This window comes from Grus americana, chromosome 3 (genome assembly GCF_028858705.1).
Source record: "Grus americana isolate bGruAme1 chromosome 3, bGruAme1.mat, whole genome shotgun sequence".
Classification (NCBI taxonomy): Eukaryota; Metazoa; Chordata; class Aves; order Gruiformes; family Gruidae; genus Grus; species Grus americana.
This window is the reverse complement of record NC_072854.1, coordinates 7055500-7079769: the sequence shown is the minus strand read 5'-3', so window position 1 is coordinate 7079769 and position 24270 is coordinate 7055500. Positions and strand designations below refer to the sequence as shown.

The following is a 24270-nucleotide window of genomic DNA, read 5'->3' as shown; positions in this document are numbered from 1 at the left end:
TGGTTTGTACAGGTTTATCTCTTCCCCTCACAGCCTGTAAAACCCCGTCGCTGACAAACAACACGTGTGATTATATAAATACATATAAAAATCTGTACAGCTGCATGCAGATCAGATATTGTCAGCCATCATCTGTTCAAGTGCAGTGAAACACCGTGGTTCCAAAATCTTCACATTGGTAATTATTTAAGCACCCATTACCTCTCACGTTTACAGTCTTAGTTGCAGCAACAGCCAGGCAGGCACAGGGCAGCCTTAACAGCTCGTCTCATAAATCTAAGATCTCCCATGTCCTTTCATTTTGCTAGCGTCTCCTCCAACATGTTCTGTCATCCTCAATGCAAGCACCCACACTGGTGAAATATTTAATAAAGGCAAAGAAAGACAGATGAATAATTTGCAGCTATTCCTATCTTCCCCATTCCTTTGCCACACTTGCCATGAACTAAAGGGACAGATCAAGACAATTTATGAACCAAAATAGCTGAGAAGCTGCTGAGCAATTTCCCCGGAGCATTCTGGAGGTCAGAGCAGGTTCCACCTCCTGACAGAAGAGCTTGGCTGGGAGAGGTCACAAACTGCTCGACTCCCCAGAGGGTTAAACGCTGTTCTTGAAAATAGAAACAAATCACTTTAAAGATGAAAGTGGTTACCATCTAAAGAAAGGACAAACTTGGTAACCTTTATTTTGCAAGACAAATCACCTCCTGGGCAGTTTAACATGTGTCACGTGTTGGGTTTTTTTTTTTTTGGCCTAATTTATGGCCAAAGTAGGGACTGTTTAACAGTAAATCACGGGGTTTATTTTTTAGGTGCTGACCCACAATCAGGCTGAACCAACAGTAAGGCAGCATCACTCCTCATCTTTGCCTCTTCCAAAACTGAAATTGCTTCATATTCTGACTTCAGTACACCCCAAAGGCACTTCTGTTCAAGACCAAGGTTAGAAAAGAGTTTCCAGCTGACATAAGTCCCCAGCAGTTTTCACAGGAGCTACAGACACATACTGCTATGGGTGTGACTGTTGGTGTAGCACCTCAACACAGCACACCACTCGCTCAAAGGCCTTTATTGGCTAGGCATGGCCTTGGAAATTCCCCTAAATGTTTCTTATAAGAGGTTTACGTAGAGCTATCCATTTACATCTAAAGTTTTCGCATGATTCAAACATGAGAGTACAGAAAGCAAGGATGCAAAGTCCTGGTAGATAAGCTTCTCCGCCATCAAGCGACGCCGGAATACATCTGTGGACTCTCTGTGCATAGCAAAGCTTCATAAATGGTTGGAGGAATATTTTCAGAAAGTTGAATTACTAATATTTGTGCCTGCTGCAGATTCAAATCACAATTTCTAACTTTTTCCCCCCAAGAATAAAATATAATTAGCTATAGAAGTGACTCAAACCAGGCTCACATCCAGTTTGCAGCAGAACCCCAGAGTTTCCTTCTAATAAGTCACACCCACATCACATCACTCAGCATGAAGTTTAACAAGTTACCAATATCTTTACATGTGTTATAATCTCTGCTAAATATAGATCATATCATACTGCCCTCCTGTTAAGAAGAAAGGCATCATCAGTCAGGCAAGGTATCACTTCTTTCTCACAATACATAACACGTGTAATAACCAGCATCTGGGAAGCATAAAAAAAAAAAATTACTGAGTCACTTCAGACTTACAGACTAAAACTCGAGCCATTGAATAAATGTAATATTTCAAGGTAAAAACAGGAAAACAACTGGACTTTCCTAAGTAAGGAAGATTCATCTCTACAGAGGGAATGTAGAAGCAGGCTTGGAATTTCAGATCTTGCTGCAGATTATATATATGCATATACATGTATATATCTTTTTATTATACATGCATATATTTTATTCTTATATATATCATTAATTTTTATTGTTGAGAACTGGATACCTACACAGCTTGTGTCAAACAAATGTCAAAACAGATTCTGATCTGTGGTCTTGTCAATATTTGCAAAATACGGGACATCTAAAAATGAGTAATGTCTTAACATCCTAAGAAGCTTTTGCAGATGCTAAAAAGACTCTTTCCATCTGCTTTCAACAAGGACCAAAGCCCAGATGCAGAAAAGCACAGCAGTGAGATCACCAGGCCTACCAACAGTGGAGCAACAAATCCTAAATTAACAGGAGTAACTAAAGGAGGCATAGATATTTACATCAATGTTTCCCAACCATTTTATTACGAAAAAAAGTTAGTCTTAAAATACTTCTAAAAATAATACCTAAATAATATTTTATGGTGCTGCCACATTCACGGCCAGACAAAACCATCTTAAAACGTTAAATGCATTTCTTTTCTATTCTACTTGCTTATACATATGAATATTGAATTACATTTCTTGTAATTGTTTTATAGACTAACAGTTAATGTCCCGTCAACCACCAGCCACAAAACAGTGCTTTAGATGAATGAAACCAAGAATCACACGTGGCAGAGGGCAAGGCAGATCCAGCTCCCGCAGCACGTGGTGGTTTATCAAGCTTCCCCCACCAGGGAAGGCAGGAAGACACATTTCTTTCCCTTCTCCCAGTTAAGTTTGTCTATTGCTGGTCCAGAGAAATGTGAGATCCGTTAACCACTACAGGTCCACTTTGATGTTTAACTGACTATCCCTTGTTCCTTCTCGCCATCATCCCAGCTTCCTGAATCCACTGTTGTACTCAGCTTTCTTCTTCCCTGCATCCCTTTTCCAGGGCACCCATCTCTTTTCATTCCCTGTAAAACCTCCAGCACTTCACTCGTGGTCATCTCTGCAGAAAGGTTAAAACAAGTTAAAACATTTCCACATCTACACCCCATCACAACACTTGCCCAAGACACAAAATTAAATGCTTAAGACATTTGCTAATAAGGGCTAAAAATATAAATCTCAATCTCAGTGGATATTAAAAGAGGTCTTAAGATTAAGTTTTATCAAAGATTCACTCATTAACTAACATTTTTAATTGAAAATGTGTCTTGCTTTCTGCTCCTGTTTTGTAAGCAGCTAGGTGACAGGGCAACTGCCCATCATCATCAGTTTCTAACAGTTTGAAAGCTTATTACACCAAGTCCAAACCTAAAGAACTTGCATATATACACCAAAATAATATTTTTAGGAAAAGTATCCAAAAAGCTTGTTAAGCCTAAAAAACATTTACCACATCTAACTTTGAGACCAGCTCATAAGATTAGATAGAAGCCAGTGTTCAAGGAAGGAAAACATACATTCAAAAACAAATTTAATCCTGAAAACACTGCAGTAGAAGAGAGCTAACTTCCCACCCATTAAAAAAAAAAATTCACAAGTGGTGCAAACGTTACGAGATGACAGGCCAGATGAGCTAACCTCACGCAAGTTTAAGTTTCAAGTTCACAAGCAGATTACTTCATTCAACCTCATAAAAAAAAGCAAAAGAACAGATTTAATATTAACTGTGTTGGGTGTACACACATGTTGATTTATTAGACATGTGGCAAAGTACTAAAAATACAGTGCTAGAATGCACACCCAGAGCTCCCCAGGATGTAACAAACATTACATATTACAGTACCTGGATAACCAACCTTTTTGGTGTTATTACACATGCTAATTCCAGAGTACATATTTATGACTGTATTTTAGACTTCTGTATAGAGTGAAGGTCTAAACTTAAAAGTAAGTTTTCTGCAAATGTGCAGTCAATTACTGCGGACCAAGACCCTGGCGATGCTTTGTGGAGTTTACTCAGTGATGGTTGCAAACACCCTCTGATAGAACACCCTGTTTGCAAGCTTCCAGCCAGAAAACGGTTACCTTGCTACAGTGCTCGGAGAGGAAGTTATAAAATTACACACAAATCAAGTGCAAAAACTAAATAAGGAAGGGCAGACTGTTTAATGTGGTTAAAGGAATAACTACTTGTATATATACCTGTTGCCCCTTCCAGACTAGCTTGTGCAACAAACCATTACAGCCAAACTGAGCAGCACTATGAGTATCCAGGAGCGTGCAGTTACAACAGAGCAACATCACAAGCCGATACGCCACTTGGAAAAGCAAGAGGCACGTGTACAATCAAGAAACTTGGATAACTCAAATCAGAGAGAATAATTAGCATATTAAGCAGGATTTACACAAGTCATTAATCACGTTTTATCCTGCCTTCCTTTGGAACAGTATCTCAGGTTCCCTTTCATACCAGTACTGCCACTGAGGTAAATTTTAAGTGCTCCTTGCATTTCTCCCATGCTATTGGCAACACAGTATTTGAAAATACAGAATATATAAATATATTTTAAAATACTAAATATTAAAATAAGCACCAGTGTTTTCTTCATTCTGTGTTCACATTCAGCCACAGAAGACTTCACGATGCTGCAGATTTTAACTCTTACAGTGAAACAACAATTTTCAAATGCAAACTGAAACCTTCTTGACAGGTGATTTTTTTTAAAAAAAACCATACTTTAAAGCATGGGTGCTCATCTAGATCAGGGAAAGGACAGCATCTTCACCAATTTTTCTGCACTTAAATAGTTAACATTTGAAGAAAGCACCTGTGACATTTCAGATCTAATAGTCCGTCAAGATAAATAATTCATATAGCCATATAATTTTCTCATGCCGTAACTTTCTAATCAACATACTTATATTGCCTTTGAATATGAAGCAATTCACACACCCCCAACCAACACCGATAAGGCAATAAAATCCCAGCGTGGATGAGGTGGCAATAAGAAAAAACAACCCTGCACGTACGTGCCCAAAAGTAGCTGTGCTGGCATAGCTGTGTCAGCAACAGCAGCTCTGCGGTGCAAAGTCTCAAACCTGCAAACTCAAACCAGCCTCAAGATTTTTCTGTTCCTGTCTTCATGCTCACAGGGTCGGGGCCCAATTGGTATAAACCCAAACAGTCAATCCAGTGATTCGACTGCAAAAGTCAGAGGAATAATTCATGATGAGCTCTGAAACCCAGCAAAAACTCTTATATATGACTATATACCTATATATCAGTGCCACTGGCTGTATCTGTCAATGCTTTCAGCTGTTTGTTTTTGGAGGTTTTTTTAGTATTATTTTGGAAACAATCCCCCATCACAAGCAAGACTCACCCAAGTCATCTATCCTGACATGCTGGTTGGAAGAAACCTGTTTCCTTGTTTATTCAGGCCAAAAATAATAGCCTAGTAGAGACCCATCTCTCAACCCCCAAAAGCACAGAATCATTATCACGATTCTTACAAATCCCAGACACATGCCGATGGATGGATTAGCGGGAGCAGCTCAGACAAACCCACATGGCACCCCCTGATAACACGCTCTCCACTGGCACTATTTTCTCCAAAAGCCAGAAGAAAAATCAGCAGGAACGATGGATGGCACCATCACATCGGCAACAGGTCTTAAGGCACCGGCCTGAACTCTCAGCTTGTCTCTTGGCAAGGAGACAAAGAGCCAGCTTACGCCCATCGTTTCTGTCATATACTCCACACTGAAACCAAAATTACTTAATATGACTTTCAATCTTGCATGTTTATCTTTGTTTCTGAAAAACAAGAACTGCCAGCTTGAAAGCAAGCGTCACCTTCTTACCAGCCAGGCTGCCTACCGCTCCCCAGGAAGCTCCTCAGTCTCACCTCCCTACACAGCCCTCTGTGATGACAATTTCCTCAAAACAACAATAAAGCAAAGGAAAAAGCTATATAAATCAAAACATTGTTTGACTGATAGGATTGATAAAATACTGTGTATCTAGTTTTCCTCCAAGCCTTACTTGGATGTAAAGAATTTGAAAGAACAGTTGTCTGGTATAACACCTAGCAGAGGAGCAAACCTCAAAATTTTGGAAATATGTACATGTTTTATTCCGTTCTATAAAGACATCCTAATTACTTCAAACTAGATGCAAAGGGCTTATCCTATATACATTGTTTAAAAGGTTACAGTTATTTGTCTGTTTGTTACTGAAAAATGAGAACTATTTAATTGTGCCTAGGTTAGAATTAGGAACAACCCAGAAGCCAGTGACTTGTCTCGCCCGCAATCCCTCCCAACTCCACGATTCCTGTTTAAAGTTCTGGGTGAGGTCAATTTTCTATTTTTGAAAAAGAATTACAGAAGACTTCTTCCTGCTTGAAGGAGTTTTCAGCCAAAAACTGCTCTCACCGGTTCACAGCATATTCAGTACTTAACAGCATCCCACCAGCACGAACACAGGAAGGAGGCAGCAAAGACACAGCCTTAAGAAGGCAGGTCAGCTGTGATAATACTCTACAGTATTGGTATTGTGGACAAACACACAGACCAAGAGGATGAACAAGAAAGTAGCCCCTAAAATCCAATCACCCTTTTAAAAAAGAAATTCTTCATGCAAGCATCATAGTTGTCTGCAGGTCCTAAGTGTGTCTCTACACTACAGAAGGGTAGATAAGCTACACCAAACCCCAGTAATTTTATTACACAAACAACTCTAAGGCCAAGATTTTACACTATATATTTAATAAAATCTAAAAATTATATTGCAGTCACAACTTTTAAATTTGTGCTCCTCTTCACACACATTACTCCAAAACACCAAATCTGTTTACAATATTTGATACTAAGAACGTACAGAAAATAAAGCAAGCTTACCGCTTCCAAGGACATATTTGCTCAAACACACCCAGTGTTGCAGTTTTTTTATTTAGAGGGAGGAAGAAAAAAATGTCACAGCGAGCAAAGTTCACGTGTTAACCTGAAAAGGATCCAGACTCAGCGCTAAGCTAAGCGGGAGCAGCTGCACACACCTGCGCAGGCAAGACGTTTTCTCCGAACCAGCTCTATCGCAGACGCGTCCTCCGCTGAGTGGGCAGCTGAAGCGGTGCATACCCCAAACACACTTGTAGAAGTGTCCAGCTTGCTCACCAGAACGTCCCCAAAGCTCACCATCGAACTTTTCTACCTTAGCTGATGAAAGCTACTAATTAATCCATCTGCTGCTCCTCCCTCGTTGGAGTTACTGCCTTGAGCTTATTATCAAACTGGTTTTACTACCGTGAAAAGCCATATTACTCACAATATAGCTAGTTACAAAACTAAGATAGCAATAAATGAAATAAAACAAGCAACTTAAGCTCTTAAAAATCTTCTCAGATATGTGTGGACAAAAACCTTCAAAAATTAGTAGAAGGATGAACACCATATCATCACTTCCAGCTTATCAACACAATAGTTGGCTGCAGAGTGAATAGAGTCACTCAAACAAATAAAATAAAAACAAACAAAAAAACCCCAAACAAAAAAAACCTTCCACATCCCACACACCTTAACGTCTCCAAACACCTCACACTTTCAACCTAACAACAGCATTACTGCACTGCTCTGACCCATACTGGAGATGAATGTCTGTGTGCGCATTTCACACTGGGACGAATTTCAGAAAGGAAAAGCCACTCTCAAAGAAAACAATAAAAGTCTGCTAGGTTTCCACTGCTAATTCCTTTCAGGAATTTATGAAGTTGTTTATTTTAAATTGCCCATACAGGAAGAGGGAAAAAAATGGCAATAACAATGTCAGGAACAAGTCATCAAATTCAAATATTTCAACCCCACTAAAAGCGTACATGCACACAGTTCAAATGGGAATTTCAAATCAGGTTTTGTTCATAAAATTGGAACTCCATCTACTCCAAAATCCAACACTGCAATACAGGCAGAAAATCTTTAAAAACGCCTGTTACTGAAAAGCGACTTCACTGAAATTAGCTTCACAAGTGGAGAGTGTAGTTCTTGTACTTTCTTTACCTACTGGTTGTCAACTATACAGTCACCACAAGCTTCACCACCACCCCGAGCTCTGTTTCAGGACTCCTTTGGACATCCCACTCCTCGACTTCCCTCCTAACCTTTACAATACCTCCCACTCTCCATCCAATGCAGTGACACTGTCACAATAGTACCTGAGGATGTTTTGGAGGCTTTATGGCGTTCCCCTTAACTGAGTCTACCTGTTTCCTTTCTTTTAATGCAAAAAAACGCAAGTGGAAGTCAGCACCAAGAACAGACTGCCTCAGACTGCTGGTTAACCCATCAAGCGATGAGCTCGCAGAAAATGCCTGGGTCTCAGCTGGCACTAGGAACCAAGCACCACCAAGGTCCGGTCCTTCTTCAAGATCTCAATGTCAACGGGCAAAAAGTTTGGGTAGAAACCAGTAAAACCCAACAAAAAAGTTACCAGTAGATGTTATAAGGCACCAAGCATCACATCAGTATCCACAGGAAGCTTCCATATGTTCCCTTCTGCATGTGAGTATTTCAAAGTCATATAGTGCTTAGCTCATGTCTGTACAACAAATTAACCCATTTGGAAACATGGCATTGGCTTTATTTGCTGCACTTCTGACAGCAAAGACCCAATCACTACACGAAACAAACCCACTACCATGACATAAAACTATTTTACAACATTTAGAAGCCTTGAGGGGGGAGAAAAAAAAAAAAAAAGGAAGACATAATCAAAAAGCTATTTCCTGCACAACTTTAACAAGTCAAAATGAAGTTGATAGTTGAGGTCATGCTTCCAACAGAAAAGATGCCTTTGTCAAAGCATGCAAAAGTCAAAGTCGGAGGAGTGGTGTAAAATGTCAGTAAATCCTACGTATTAGCAAAGCCCAGAAGGAGGGAACAGAAGGGGACTGATCTGCTTTAGTGATGATGATACTCTCCAAATCTGGGGCATCCAACACGTCCAGGCAGCATGCAGCCATAATCCTCCTGCTGACATTTTGGTCGTCCTTCAAACAGGCAAGGAGCAGCCGCACACTGCCTGGCAGCCAAGGGCAGTTTGCAGCTGCCACCAAGGCAACAAGCTTTTTTCTGCCCTTGGACAGGATGAAGCAGAGAAAAACTAACAAAACAAGCAAAAACCAAAACTGGCTGGAATTAGTGCCTCCCCCCCAATTCTTCTGCAGTCGTTTGATGAAAATCAAAGGCTTCTTTTAAAGAAGTCATTTATCTTCTGTAAAACCATCTAATATTTAAAAAAGAAAACATGTCCATCTTCACCCAGTTTAATCTGTCATAAATTTATTATGTTTTTAAATATTTTATAAAGGAAGAGGCTAGGCAGATCTAGTGGATAATGTGCACTTTCAGCTACAAATGCTAATCTTTTTCAGATCAGCACAGATTATAATTTACCATCCAAATTCAGCATGGAGAGGTTATACACTGGCCTCAGTTCAATTCTTAACAAACCAGCATATATATCACAAAAAAAACCCCAAAACCAAATTTACCTATAAAATGAGTTTAAATCAGATCCCCATCTAATGCATGAAATTACACTCACAACAGGAGAGTAAGATGATCCTTTCAGGAAGGAATAAATATTCAAGTACAGTCCCAGAATTTTGCACCCAAACGTGTAAAACTTGGTACAACCTTGGTCCTGTCCCCACCAATTTTCTCTCTCTGGTTGCATTTCTACTGACCTGACCTGGGAGATCCACCCCATGCACCTGAGGTCCCCCCCAGTCCTTCCAACCTAGTGTCCTCCTCAATGCACCTTTCAGACTTTCAGCCTCCTTTCCTTTATTTCCTTTCGCTATTAGGAAGAAATTCTTCACTGCAAGGGTGGTAAGACACTGAACCAGGTTGCCCAGAGAAGTTGGGGATGTCCCATCCCTGGCAGTGTTCAAGGCCAGGCTGGATTGGGCTTTGGGCAACCTGGTCTAGTGGAGGGTGTTCCTGCCCATGGCAGGGGGGTTGGAACTAGATGATCTTTGAGGTCCCTTCCAATCCAAACTCTTCTATGATGGTTCCCTTTCATGTGGGTCATGAGAAGTTAGCAGTATTTGTCCATCTTCAACACCCTTGTCATTACCCCTCCTAATCAACTACTACACTTCCCTACTCTTAATCCCACACCCCCTTGCTCTGAGCAAGATGACAGTCCTTCCCATAGGAAGCCCAGAGGACACAGAGGCCGCCACCATCTCATTGAGCTACTGCATGAGGCAGCAAATGAGTAAATCCATTTCTCAAGGGACCTTCTTTGTTCACAAGGCCAAAGTACAACCCCGCTTCAGCTTGTTTCCACCTCCCTCCTACAGTTCACCCACACCTTGCGATGTTAACATTGCACCAGGCCAAGCAGGAGCATTTGAATTTAGCTGTTGAGGCTCAGTATTTGCAGTGGTCTGGTCATAGTAACGTTTCATAAATCCTGCACCATCAACGACCTACTGCAATAGCAAATGAAAACAGTTGGGGGGAGACAGAAAACCACCACTTTTCTGCAACAGCTTTCCCAGGAACAGTCTCTCAAACTATCACTACCTGTAAATTAACTTTTCAGAAGAAACTATAATCAAATTGGCCATGAGGAAAACCATAACTTTTACTTCCCTAACAATTAATGCTTTCCCATCATCTCATCACTGCATGACAGTCTTCCAGCATATGCACACCATCTTAAAAGAAAAAGTTCCCAAGACCAGCCTCATAACTGGACTTAACTCCAGCACCAAGAAAGCAAGTTATCCCCTGCTGTCATGAAACCAAAGAGATAGTTTTCTTCTACACAACTTCCTTTCCACCTCTCCAAATCCTTCTGCCTTCTAGAAAATTGACTGCCCTCTGTAATTCAGGACATCCAACCATGCCATGCACATACTGTATAGTTAAAAATACCTGGAGCTGAGATGGATAAAGATTTTTCAGGATGTAAATAATTTAAAATGAAGTTTCTAAAAGCCACAGCTGCATAAGGGCAAGAAAACACCTGAAAAGTTCAGTATTTAACATGTAAACAAGCCATATCCAACCTCTTTTTGCTGTTCAGTAGAAAGATGGTCTTGACGACACAAGAACCAGAAAATAGCTTTCTTCCTATATGGCACTTGAGTACTAATTAAATACATTAATGCAGTAATCATCAAAACACCACTTAAAGTAAAATTACTATTTATACAAGACTCAAAACCCAAAATGGATTTAGAACTGAACTACAAATAGCTTAAAAATACTAGGCAAGTGAAAGGCATTCATACAAACTTTTCCTTGGTAAAAGACCCTCTCTGAGAACAACTGGATTATTCCTGTCAGTTTTAAAAGGTAGAATACTTAAATCCCTCCATAGTAAATCAAAAATGAGTAATTTTGCTTTTTCAGTAAGATGAACAGAAAAATTGTCAAATTTTATGTAAGCAAGTGTAAAGAAGTGTTTATAGCACTGGACAAATTTCCCCTTAGGTTTAATGATATGAAAATATCACAGTAAGATACATTAGATAATTCTGTTTTGCGAAGAATAAATTTCACTTAAAAAAAGACAGGAATATCTAAAATTCTCTTTGAGTATACTTCACGGAAATTACACTAAGGAAGTCTTGGAAGTTACTAAAAAGGTTAGAAAGCATAAAGAAACAAAGCATAACTTCTCCATAACACTTGCACAGTTTAGATGAGAAAATATCTGCATCTCAGCAGACTCTGAATTTCTGGAGTTACACGTGGAATAGCACACCTAGCTGCTTTGCAGACTTCTTCATTGTAAGTAACTAATAACTAGGTGCATACTCTAATATTACATTTAGAAAATTTGCAGAGAAAACAGGAAAAATGTGGAAGGTGCAAACAAGAACTTCAATTAAAATCGGGACACAAACACAGAAAATATATATGTAAAAAAAAATAAATAAATAAAAGGTTAAATAAGAGGTTTGAGAAGCACTGTCTCACAGCAGAAGACAACTACCTCAAGTCAGTTGCACAGCACTGAGACAGAGATCCCAGAGCAGAGGATCATATGTAGAGAGACGATGACTAATCCAAAGACACGACGGTGCTGCAAGCCCAGTGGAGCACTTACCTTACACCCTTCCCATTACAGGTATTTGCTGCTGACAAATGGGAACCCTGGTCAGGAAACCAAACAAGCTAAAAGCCAACCTGAAGTCATAGTTAGCTTTTAGCTGGACACATTCCCACCCTGTTCCTTTGCATGGTCACAAAAAGGGCAGTGCCAGCAGCAGGGAGTCCAGGGTAGGGCAGAATTGCTCCTTCAAACAAAGCAGCTTAATCCAGGCTGAAGCACCCACACAACCACAGCCTGAGGATGTAGCTTCTCACTATAGTTGAACTGACTGAGCTATGACCCCACTTTCCCAACTCTCTTATGACTCGATGTCTCATGTAGGGGTAGGTTTGGGATTTTTTTGTGTGTTTTTCGGTTTTTAATCAGTTCATCTCACTAAAGCAGATCACTATGGCTATAGACAACTGTTAGTGCATCGCAGCATTAGGAAGGAGACAGAACATACAGTGCAAGGGTACAGACAGAAAGAAATGTTAAAGTGAATAAGACGACACAGCAGAACTTACTCAAAAAAGCCTTCAAAAGCATACTAAAAAAGATTAATCATCTAAAAGGTCTTCCGGTTACAAAAATCACCTTGTTACAAATACAACTGATGTGTATTCTAACCATTTTAAGAATAACTAGCCTGCTGTACCATCACAGTAAAACCAAGTCAATGCAGAAAACTCACCTTCACAAAATTGTCAGGGAACATGCCCCTTTTGCCATTTAGCTCCCCTTCTAACCATCCTTCTTCTTCCAGTTTTTTCACATTCCTGATGATTTCCCCAACTCGGATCGTTAACTCATCATCATGCACTGCATCATAGTCATATTCCACAATATAGTCCACTAAAAAGAAAAAAATAAAAAAAAAACAACCACAGTGAATGCAACGCAGACGTGGAAATGAAACTTTAAATCCGTGCACGTACAAAAAGGTAGACCTAATGACAAATGCTAAGAACAAGAGTTTCTCTTACAGCAACAGTAATTACTGAACTGTAGTGTTCCCAACCACTTTGGAGATGGGGAAAAAAAAATGGATAGTCACTTATTAGAATAAAGTAAATTTAGAAATATGACACCGGGTCCTATTTTATTGGTGATGGGTAGGTTTTTGTGCATGTGTGATGGAAGGGATTGCTGGCTGTGGTTTTTTGACCCTCTGCCTTGCCAAGTCCCAGCCTAGGATTTACCAATTATGAATCACTGCCCACAGGGCAAGCATTTGTTACTCAATGCATGTTTTGGGGCCAAGGAGGGAGAAAGGTTCCAATTCTGCATGTATGATACGTACATGCAATGCTTTGTTAGTTCTCATACTTGCATCCACTATTATATCTGCAAAAAAACCTGATTGCTGCACACACACTATCTTTGCAGGTTTGATCCAAGAAATTTAATACCGCCAGAAGGTGTACGATTGAGAATATCATACAATTTAATTTTCACAGACATGTAAAAGGCATCCTCCTTCAGATTCATCTGGGTTTGTATTAAGAAGAATAAGCAAGATGGCTTTAATTTTGATATAATTAAGTTTACTCAGAGGAGCACAGCAATGTATTTACATACTTGTCATCTGTTGCACAAGATCCATGAGGGTTGCTAACTGACAGTTTAAGGCTTGTTTTGCAATAAAGGCTCATTTGTTCATAGAATCATCAAGAAATTCTGTTATATGTCACAAATTTCCACAAACCTGCAGCAATCAAATAATCTTCCCTCTCACTCAAATCCAGTCAGGATACCCAGGCACTACCAACTGTAACACTGTTCTCACTGAAACCTCCCTCTCCTCTGCAGATCACAGCATGCACAAAGACAACAGGATTAAAAGACAGAAATCCTGAATGGCTGTAAAAATTTTTTTCCCAGGTTATTCTATCAATACATAATAATATCCAACAATTAATTCACAAATTAAGGAATGACAAATTAAGGAATCAAATGGAAGTATTATTTCCTGGTATTGAACTTACAGCTCCATTAAATCAATGTATAATTCTGATCTGTGGACAATTTTGATCAAAAGTGCTGCTGCACGCATGTTGCAACACAGACTTTATCCCCCTGCTGCCTACAGATGAAGTCAGGAAACCCTTGGTAAAAAACAGAAATACATGATGGTGCCATGAATACATGTGAAGCTAGAATTATCTGTCTGGCAAACTGTCTTCTGAATAACCCCTTAACAAAGGAGTCGGTCAAATATAAACATGAAGACTTAATTTTGCTTTTTTTCCATGAAGAAAAAAAAATTTGTTTTCTTCATTATGAACAGAAGTCATCACCAGAGTTATCTGCTCATGATACACACCTCTGGAACTCCTAACACGCTTTTTGTACTGTATACATTTATTTTTACCAAACACATTCTCTAAGCTTGCTTCAAGGCATCATATTTTCCCATTACCGCCTGCAGCAAGCATAGTAGTTTTGTCTTGCTTCTGCACTGAATTGTGTTTTGAGTGGCTGACATGAAATATTGCTCAACAGATAGGAAATTCTGGCAGCCACAGATCATAAAGACAATGGCCATTCATCACCTACGGTCTGGAAATAAAAATGTCATCTTTCAACCAACTCAACCAAACCATTTTGGAAACCTACAAACGCATAAAAAAGCAAGAAATATCCATGTTACATATTTCTCTCATGATAAACTCTGTGTTTAAGCACATTTAGTAGGTATTATATTTCAATATACACACTATAGGACAGTTTTACAAAGTTAAACATGGAAAATGGATCAGAACACAGTGTCAGTCATGGTAAATGCTTACAGCATTGCAGACTATGACTCGAACTGCCAAACACCTGGTCCTTTTTCCACAGAAGTAGTAGATAATCATACCCACACTATGTCAACATGAACTAATTATTTTGAAAGCTTCTTTATTTCCTTGGGGGAACATTTGTGTATTTGTGCTTGAAATGCATAACATGCTCATTTTGGTCACTTTTCCAGACTGTAAAACATGGGCTCGGTCATGCCAACAACCAAAGGAGGATCTCAAGAACCTCCCAGTCACCACCCATGTGTCTCTGTATTCCAAAGACAAATAGCAGTAAATGAAAATCAGCTTTTTATGTTTGAAATTTAGGTGCTGAATTTCCTCTTCTATTTGCCAGTGATACTCAATACCACCCTCACTCTCCTGGATACATATACAAAACAGATTTAAACTCTGTTGTCTTGCCTGTAAAGTGGGAGGGGCCATGGGGAACATCAAGATAGTTCCATCCCATACATTTTTTCATATGATGACACAAACAGCAAGAAGCTGCACATCTCACTACTATGTGGTCCTCAAGAGGAACACCAATCAGTATTGCATTTCAGTATTAGCAAGTAGCGCTAGAGGAACCATCCAGGTAATTTGGACTACAGTGTGATGGGCAAGAAACCATTCTACTACCAAAACAGTCCAGATTAAATAAACCTCTGAAAGGTATTCAAGTATAATATTTACTCAAGCAAAAACAGTGTCCAGTGGTGACAGAAAATGTTTCTAAGGAATCACAACTCCTTATAAAAACAGTAATTAGGAATAATGTCAGTCCACAGATTATACTTCTGAATGCTTGAAGTAGTTCTGAATGCTTCTGTATTATACTTCTGAATACTTCCAGTTCTCACTTAAAAGCTTTACTCAAAAACAGATGTGATACTAAAAATCAGTCATCAGTAAGTTGGACTGCAGTAATATAAGCTGCTGAAAACTTTCAAAAACCAGAAAGTCTCAACTGGTAGAAGGTGCAGCAGAATACCTCAGCAACACAAACTACCAAACACACCTCTCTTACATCCCATCTGCTTTTTACACAGCTATCTCAATTTCAAACCCAACTCAAATCAATTATCTGTAACATAAAAGTCCATAATGACAGTCTTGGATGAAAAATAGTGTTCTCAGGCTTGAGCAGGAACACCATGAGGTTAACCATGCTCTTCTTGCACATCCAGCAGAACCAAAGCTCACCTGAGAGGGAGACAATATTCTCCCGAGTTTTCACAGGCAGCACCTCTTATACTGTGTGCAAAGATGATGATGTTTTTACCCTAGATCTCCAAGAATTAAGTGGCAATCTTGTTTTGGCAAGAATTCAAAATATAAACATAAGACATCACCCTCTTCCAACCAAGGAAAGAGGGAAGAAAACAACAAAAAAAAAAATGACAAGCCAAATCATAGTCAGGTATTATAGAAAATAAATTATAACAGACCGTAAGAACTGACAGAGCAGATTTAGAAACACAGGACTACATTCAGTGCTGTGGTAGTAGCTGAGGGGCAATGAAGCATCAGAGGCAGCTGAGTCAGTGCTACCCAAGAGCACCAGGGCGGTGATAGTGGGAATCAGCAAAGATGTATGAAAAGAAAATCATGCCTGACCAACTTGACAGCCTTCCATGATGAAATGACTACTTCACTGGATGATAGGAAAGCAGTGGACACGGTCTCCTGTAACTTCCTCACACACAAACTGATGGAGTAGAGGCCGGATGAGCGTAAAGTGAAACAGACTGAAAACTGTCCAAAATGCTAGGCTCAAAGGGTTGTGATCAATGACACATAGTCCAGCTGGAGGAGAGTCACCAGTGGTGTCCTACAGGAGTCAATGTTGAGTTGTTCAGTATCTTTATTAATGGCCTGGATGATGGGACTGAACGCACCCTCAGCAAGTATGCAGATGATACAAAACTGTGAAGAGTGACTACTGACAGACCAGATGGGTGTGTTGCTGTTTAGAGGGACCTCAACAGACTGAGGAAATGGGCCAACAGGAACCTCATGAAGTTCAAAGGGAAACGCCAAGTCCTGTCCCTGGGGATGAACAATGCCAGTACAGGCTGTGGACTGCTTGGCTGGAAGGCAGCTTGACGGAGCAGGACCCGGTAGACACCAAATTGACATGAGCCAGCAACACATCCTTGCAGCAAAAGAAAGGCCAACAGCATCTTAGGCTGCATCAGGAAGTGTACTGCCAGCAGGTCGAGGGAGGTGATCCTCCCCCTCGTCTCAGCACTGATGAGACCCATCTAGAGTGCCAGGTCCTGTTCTGGGCTCCCCAGTACAAGGTACACATGAACATATTGGAGTGCGCCCAACAAAGGGCCATGAAGATGACTTAATGGACTGGAATATCTTCATACAAGGAATGGTTGAAAGAGCTGGGAGAATGGTCAGGGAGATATTATTGGTGAGGGTGTGGAGAAGGCTGAGCGGTGCCCAGTGAAAGCACTAGAGGCAGTGGGCACAAACTGAAGCAGAACAAATTCCACTTAACCATATATATACACACATATATAAACACATACACACACACTGCAAGAGTGATCAAACAATGGAACAGTTTGTCCTCAGGGGCTGTGCAGTCTCCTTAAAGATGTTCAAAACCCAACTGGACATGGTCCTGAGCAACCTGTTATAGGTGATCCTGCTCTGAGCAGGAGAATCGAACTAGATGATCTCCAAAGGTACCTTCCAGTCTCAGCAATTCTGTGACTGATTCAAACCAAAGATATACCTTAGGCGAAAACTTTCCAACATAGTTAGAGGACTTCTCAGACAGTGCTTTTTCAAGGTTTTGACCCACTTGCAGGGGATTGATTAAATCAACAGTGCTATGTAAAGAAATTTTGCCTAGACATCTTTGGGAGAGAGGTGGTTATAGCAGGCTTTATGGGAGCGGTCTGTTCAGCTCCTGGTTTCGAGTAAGATGACAACCTGACTAATGAAACAATAAAACAGGCCAAACATGTCAAAGCCTGTCAGCCCTGTCAACAACTACAAACTACCTTGTTCCCTATGGCAAAGACAAAAAGTGTCCTATCTAACAACACTGCCTCTTTGACAAAATAGCTCACGTTGCTAGCCAACACAGCAACGCTGCCTGCACAAGGCATTCAGTCAGTGCTGGCACAGGTGGACTCTCCACTTCTCCAAAACTTATGCAACTGGCTCTTCTGCCAACCTCATCCCAGTGCCAAAGCAGAAGGCAAGCCTCCCAATAAGCATGGCTGCATAACACCCATCTTCACTGATTTTAAACAAAGGAAGTCTTCAGCTACTCAGACTCTTTCTGAAGTTGGCTATTAAAGGTAAACTAAGGCCCTCTGGGGGCTCTAAAAGAAAAAACCCCAAACCATAAATAAATCAAGGAAGAATAGAAAACACACTGAAATTCTAGCATGCCTGTGTCTTCAATAGAAATAACCAAGTGTCAGACACTTGGTCAGTCCAGCAAAGAGTACAATTTCTTATTCTTGGTACTTTGTTTAGGATATTACAATATTGTCAGAATCCACTGACCTTTCTGTAGTAGCCAGAAAAAGACACAAACCAGATATAAAATAAATCTTGTGAAACACACATTTAATAGCTTATAAAATAAAATTTAAAAAAAATCATTTGTGGGATAACTGAAATCCTTGCATATAATCTCAAACTATTTAGGAAGCCTTGCTGAAACTTGCTGCAGACCTGAAGGGACAGAGTCCAGCATCAAGCAGCAAGAGGAGCTTGAGTTGCATGCCATGGTCCATAAAGGTCTCTTCAGGCAGGTTTTAGGACAGTTCAGATTCAAAGTAATTTATTGGAACGTGAACCCTGGAAAGTTGTGTGGCCTCCAGAAGGATCTTGCCAGCAGAACTGCAGTTATACTAGAAACCAAGATTTTGCTTTTCCAATTTATCATAACAGACAGTTGCTAGATGCCTGAAACAAATTTTATTAGTACTGTTATTTCCATTTGTACATCTGTCACAAAAAAACCCAAAGTTTAGTCTCCTATAAAACCAAGCTAACAGTTTTATTATTATGTATGAATACAGTACACAGAGTTACAAAGGTATTTAGTTTTATAGCAGACAGCAAGCTTACACTAGCGACAAAAGATGACAGAAAACACAATCTTAACCTTTTAAGTGTCATACTTTTCTTCACAACTCTCTCAAAATCAGGTGTTGGACTGAACGAGAAAGCTCTTTCCAATTACTTTCCCCCAGAAACATTCCAACAACTTGTGAGATGTAAGAGCTTCAGCTGTTTCAGTAGTAATACCGTAGTATGCATTTGGCCACTTAAGACAGATTTTAACACTGAAAAAGTAGTTCAGGTGTTTAAATGCTGAACAATGAAAACACCTCCGTAAGTGTTAAACATAAGTAGTGGTTATAAGAATGGGGTTTTTTTCCACTTCAACACCACATAATTCCCTGACTCACTGATAACAATCTATATGCTCAAATAAAGAGACCTGGTGGACTCCCCATTGCCCTTAAAATTCTAGTCCCTGCTAAAACTGCACGAGTTTTGCCCTATGAAGTTCTCCTGGTAAGACACACACACACAAGGTGAGCACCAGGGTTTGGCAACTAAAGACAAATCCCTCCTGGCCAAGAGCCTTCACTGCTCTGCAGCCAGGCTCCTTCTGCGCTCTGCATCTGTTCCCATGATTCACTTTCCTGTTTACACAACAGCCCACAATGACCATAATAACCAGTTCCCCAAAGATCAAAGTATTCTTTTGGGGTATAGACATGGGTTTGGTCTTCCTCACACTGCATAAGGAAGCGCCTCACATTTCCCACTATTGGGGCAACCACTCTGACCACTGGTCTTGTGCAAAAAGGTACTTCCCTTCCTTTCACGCCCCAATAGCCATTAAAACAAGAAGCAGCCTAAGGACTGAACTTGAACAGATGGCAACATACAGTGTTCCCTACTTTCCTTCTCATGGTGTCCAATACAGCTACATCACCAATGGAAAGTGGGAAACCTGCAAAGTTGTATTTCCAAGACATCCGAGCCCAAGGATGCCCTGCTCCCAACCTCTCTTTTGTGTGCATTCACATGGTCCCTTCCCTCCTGCTCTGCACTTAAATTAGTATTTATTTATACTACTGGTGAATCAGATAAAGAAAACAGCCTGGGAGAAAACTATTTAGTGCCAACTTTCTGCAAGTTTATCTCCCCAGGATGGCTCACTGCAGGGTCAGAGATGCAGGACCGCATCGAACCCAACTTAGATCACATCTACATCGTTACAGTCCAGATCAGGAGCACATTTCCCAGTGAAGCTCCAAACCATCTCCATTTATTGTGCTTCAGTTCACTGTGTGGAGCAGTCTCACAGCAAATAATCTAGACTTCTTTTCACTGAAACTAAATCAAAGATATGCAGCCCAGGAACACTCCTAATGCATGCTAATCTTTAATAGGCATTAAGGTCATGGGATGAAACTAGAACTATGATGACATAAAAACGTCCAAAACATACAATATGAACATCAGGTCCCTAACATCAGCAATTTCCTCCCTACGGATCCATTCATCTTGCCCCTCATCACTTGCTGCTTTGCACATAGCTGGAATTTGCCATGAAACCACATCCTACCATAATGCATAAACAATAGGAGGCCCCTGGACTCCTGTCAACTCTGACGGTAGGGATGAAGTTCTAAGCTATTAAGAAATTGAACAAGGAAAGAGTATATTTAACTGAGACCGTGCAGTCTATGCATATTTTACAGCACAGCTCACCATAGCCTTCAATAAGTCGATAGTTTTCAGTCACACTACAGAAAACAGCAGACACTTAACTGAGCTGAGCCATGTGGAGCCACCACATTCACGCTCCACGTGGAAGACTTGCAAAACAGCTGCATCACAAGAACTCCTGAAAGCATTAAGCATCATGAGTAAGATGTTCTACCTTCATAGTAGCTCAAAAGGAGGTCGGGCGCCTCCTGTATGGCCTCGGAAATAGCAACGACACATAGCAGAGCCATTTCTACCTGTGCCTACTCCCAAGTGAGCCGTACCAGTCGTGCCACCTTCAGTCCAGATAAACAGCTCTCTACCAAAGCAGTAACATTGCTTCCTGCTCTTGAAGCTTTGATCCCCTATATGTCTGCCAAGCAAACTTCTGCTGCAACAAGGAACGGATGTGGCAGAGGAGGCACTTTGCAGTTTAAGATAATGCCAACTTCATATATTCAAATATTAAGGTCTTGTTTTAAGTGTCCTGACCCATCAGGATTCTTTCATTAGTTTATAATAAAACAACATAATGCCAATGGAATTGAAAGATTTTCATGCCATTCTACATACATTTTCTTTTAAGCGTATACACTTAACTCCCAATTTGCTGTAAGCTGATTATTCCAGTAGTGGATTACTTCAAAGACAGAGAACCTAAATCTGTAGAATTTATTAGTTTTGCTTCCAAGTAACAAAAACACCTTCAACACAAACAAATACACACTGTTGGACCCAAGCAGATTCTACATAAAACTATCTCAGCTGCATCCACCCAAACCCTGGGAGCACCACAAACAGCCCTCTGCCACCCAGCAGGGACTCAGTCTGCATCCCGACAGGATTTGCTCCATTTGAAGCAACAGCCTTCATACTCACTCCAACACACCCCACGTCTCAGAAGCCTCATTAGGTTCACTGCACTATTAGATGAGCCATGGCAAGCAGCCATCATGCTGCAGTCAGACCAAATTCCCAGCAAGTCCTCTTTCCACTTCTCCGGCATAAGGACTGATCAGACAGAATAAATCCCATCCCCACCTGAGCTCGCATTCATGCAGCGCTGTGCTCAGGCAGCTCAGTCTTCTAGCCTCAGCCCCCTCTTCCTCTATCAGATTAAAAAAAAAAAAATAATCTTAGAAGGGAATTTAAAAAAAATCAAAATCTTTCCAAGCAAAGACCGTAGCACTGGTCAACAAGAAAAATATATCATTCTTCTGGAACGTAGTATATGTTGCCTATCACAAGTCACCACTAAAAAGGTACTGGATATATTTGATGGTTTACAAGATCAGTTAGAAACTTAATGAGAACTCTCCAGTTCTTACAGTAAGGGTATTTTATACTGTTACAAAGATGGCTTTTAGGGGAAAAAAAAAAAAGTCAGAATAAACACACACTAACAAAAAAACCCCCAAAACCCCCCAAAAAATCAAAAGCACAAAACAACTAAAACCAACTTTCAAACATATTAAGTCTCACAACATCCAATATCACAGCTGGGCCTTTACTTGCCCAAGCCTCAGCTCAGCATCAGGAAGCTGACAGTAGCTGGGCTGCTGTTTTGATTAAATATGATGAGCTTCCAGGCAAAAACCAATACCATTAGATGAGGGGAAGGAATAAGCCAGAATAAAAGGTAGTTCTGTTATTTTCCTAAAGTATGGGGTACCACTCCATTTTATACTTTCTAATGATAATGGCAACCTCATTGCTGCCTTAAAGAAGGCTTATAAGAAAGATGGAGAGAGACTTTTTACCAGGACCTGTAGTGACAGGACAAGGGACAACAATTTTAAACTGAAAGAGGGTAGATTTAGATTGGACATAAGGAACAAATTTTTTTATGATGACATAAATACATCAGGTTGACCAGAGAGGTTGTGGATGCCCCATCCCTGGAAGTATTCAAGGCCAGGTTGGATGGGGCTTTGAGCCCCTTTGAAAGATGTCCATGCCCATGGCAGGAGAGTTGGACTGGATGATCTTTAAGGTCCCTTCCAACACAAACCATTATATGATTCAGAAACAAATATCTTTTAATGAGATTTTACCCTGGCATTCAATATACCATACAAATGAAAGAACGTATCAGTAACTGGCTTTAACATGTTCTCTTTCAGAGACATCCTGTGGCTTTCACAGACTTCTTACGATCCACAAGATCTGTCAGATCCCTCATTAAAGTTTCTCACACTTCCAATTTTACATCTACAGCTGACAGGCAACTCTGCAGAAGTTGGCCAAACTGAAATTAGTTTCAGTCACTGAACACTTCTCCCAAAAATACCTTCCCGCTGCTATGCCACTGACGTCGCAATCATGAACTCTCAGACAGTACGACTCCCAGCCAGCTCCAGTTGCTGTCCAAGTCAGTGATAAGGCAATTTGAGTAAAGTTTTGGGTTTTTCTTCCGCCCCGCAGTGTCTCCTATTTTTCCTTACTCCTTTTATAACTTGCTCTACGGTGCATCACCCCTTTCTAGCACAAATATTTTCTGCTTAGAGCAACAATCCTTTTATAGCAATAGCTTACCTAAAAAAAGGAAAATAAAAACAAAAATAGCAGTCTACCCAAAGAGAGTCGAAAGCCTGGAGATTTGGTTCTGTCAGCACAGAACTGGTCCATCTGCAAGCCGCCCTGGATCTGCCTGGCATTTTTAGATTGGGCAAGTCAATGGTGCATTCTCCAAGAAATGACTGACCACACATTTTTAACAAAAGATTGTGTCTAATTTCACAGCCCCGTAAGAAAGGCTGAAGTAATTAGGAAAACGAACAACTGAAAACTGTAAAAAATGTACACTTCCTCCCAAACTATTTCAAGCAATTAAAAACTCATTGCATTCTAACAGTAACCATCTCAAACACCAGCTTCTCAAGCTCACTCAGGTACAATTAGCAAGATACTTTGTGAAGAAAATTAAACAGCATAGCAGAAAGCCTGCCCAGCAGTCTGCCCTGAAGCATTAAAAATGGAAACCACGTGTGCCTCGTTTTCCTACTCTGGACTCCTGTAATTTTCTGGAGTGCATTCTAGTGCTTACCACTGTCTATGATAGAACACACTTAAAACAATTAAAAGTTTGTCAATTTTCACTTCCCTAAAACAAATCATTTCCACACATACCCTCAAAATTCTACAACTGTATCCTGTAGATAAGTTATCATTACCAGCCAGCTGGGAAAAAAGCATTTTAGTGATAACATTCCTCACTGCAGGTGCATTAAACCAACTCTAGAAGAAGCATCTGATCACGTCTTCTCCAATATTATCAGAAATACTTGTCTTAAACTCGGTCACAAACTTAGTAAATGTTAAAACTGTGGATTTGATTTACCCCCTCACTTCTATAAGCAGGAATTGCCAGACTACTCCCTTTCATAGTAAGAAAATACATGAAAAAGGAAGTATTAGAGTAAAGTCTGTACCACCTCCAGGTACCTGATACTACCTTTTCTGTGAGGACAGAAAAGGTCAATATGTTTCACCTGGGAAGTTAAGTTCAGCAGAAAGTAATGTTTAGTGCTACTTGCTATTTCTTTCAGTGTGAGTAGAGCTTACTACAAGAAACCAGCCTGAAAATGAGAGGTGACACCTGCAGGAGAGGTAGCAAGTATCTTCACAAGCAAAGCTGAAAAACTGCTATTAATTCAATATGCAAAGAAAACCAGGGATCATAGAGGGCACAGGGGAATGTACTTTAAAAAAAGCAAACCGTCTTTTCTTAAGTCATGACTTGGACACTGTTCCATATATAGATTTACGCCTCTTCCTCTGTTCCTTCCCTGAAGTTAATTTTATAACATCTATTTGTCAAAACTTTCAAGGTGAGTCACAAAACACCAAATTACAAAAGCTGCTAAAACAAAGCCATGCCAAAA

The 24270-nt window shown here is 40.3% G+C and overlaps 1 protein-coding gene across 2 annotated transcripts in view; it reads right to left on the bottom strand.

The window, feature by feature from the left end:
* Nucleotides 1-24270, bottom strand: part of CD2AP (CD2 associated protein) — an 84558-nt gene that overhangs the window by 48790 nt on the left and 11498 nt on the right. For both annotated transcript variants that reach the window (XR_008576534.1, XM_054821726.1), the window contains exon 2: nt 12526-12686. Coding sequence is in view for 1 of the 2 variants with exons in the window: in XM_054821726.1 (XP_054677701.1) it covers nt 12526-12686 (161 nt within the window). In the remaining variant the exon portion in view is untranslated. The remainder of the gene's footprint in view (nt 1-12525; nt 12687-24270) is intronic.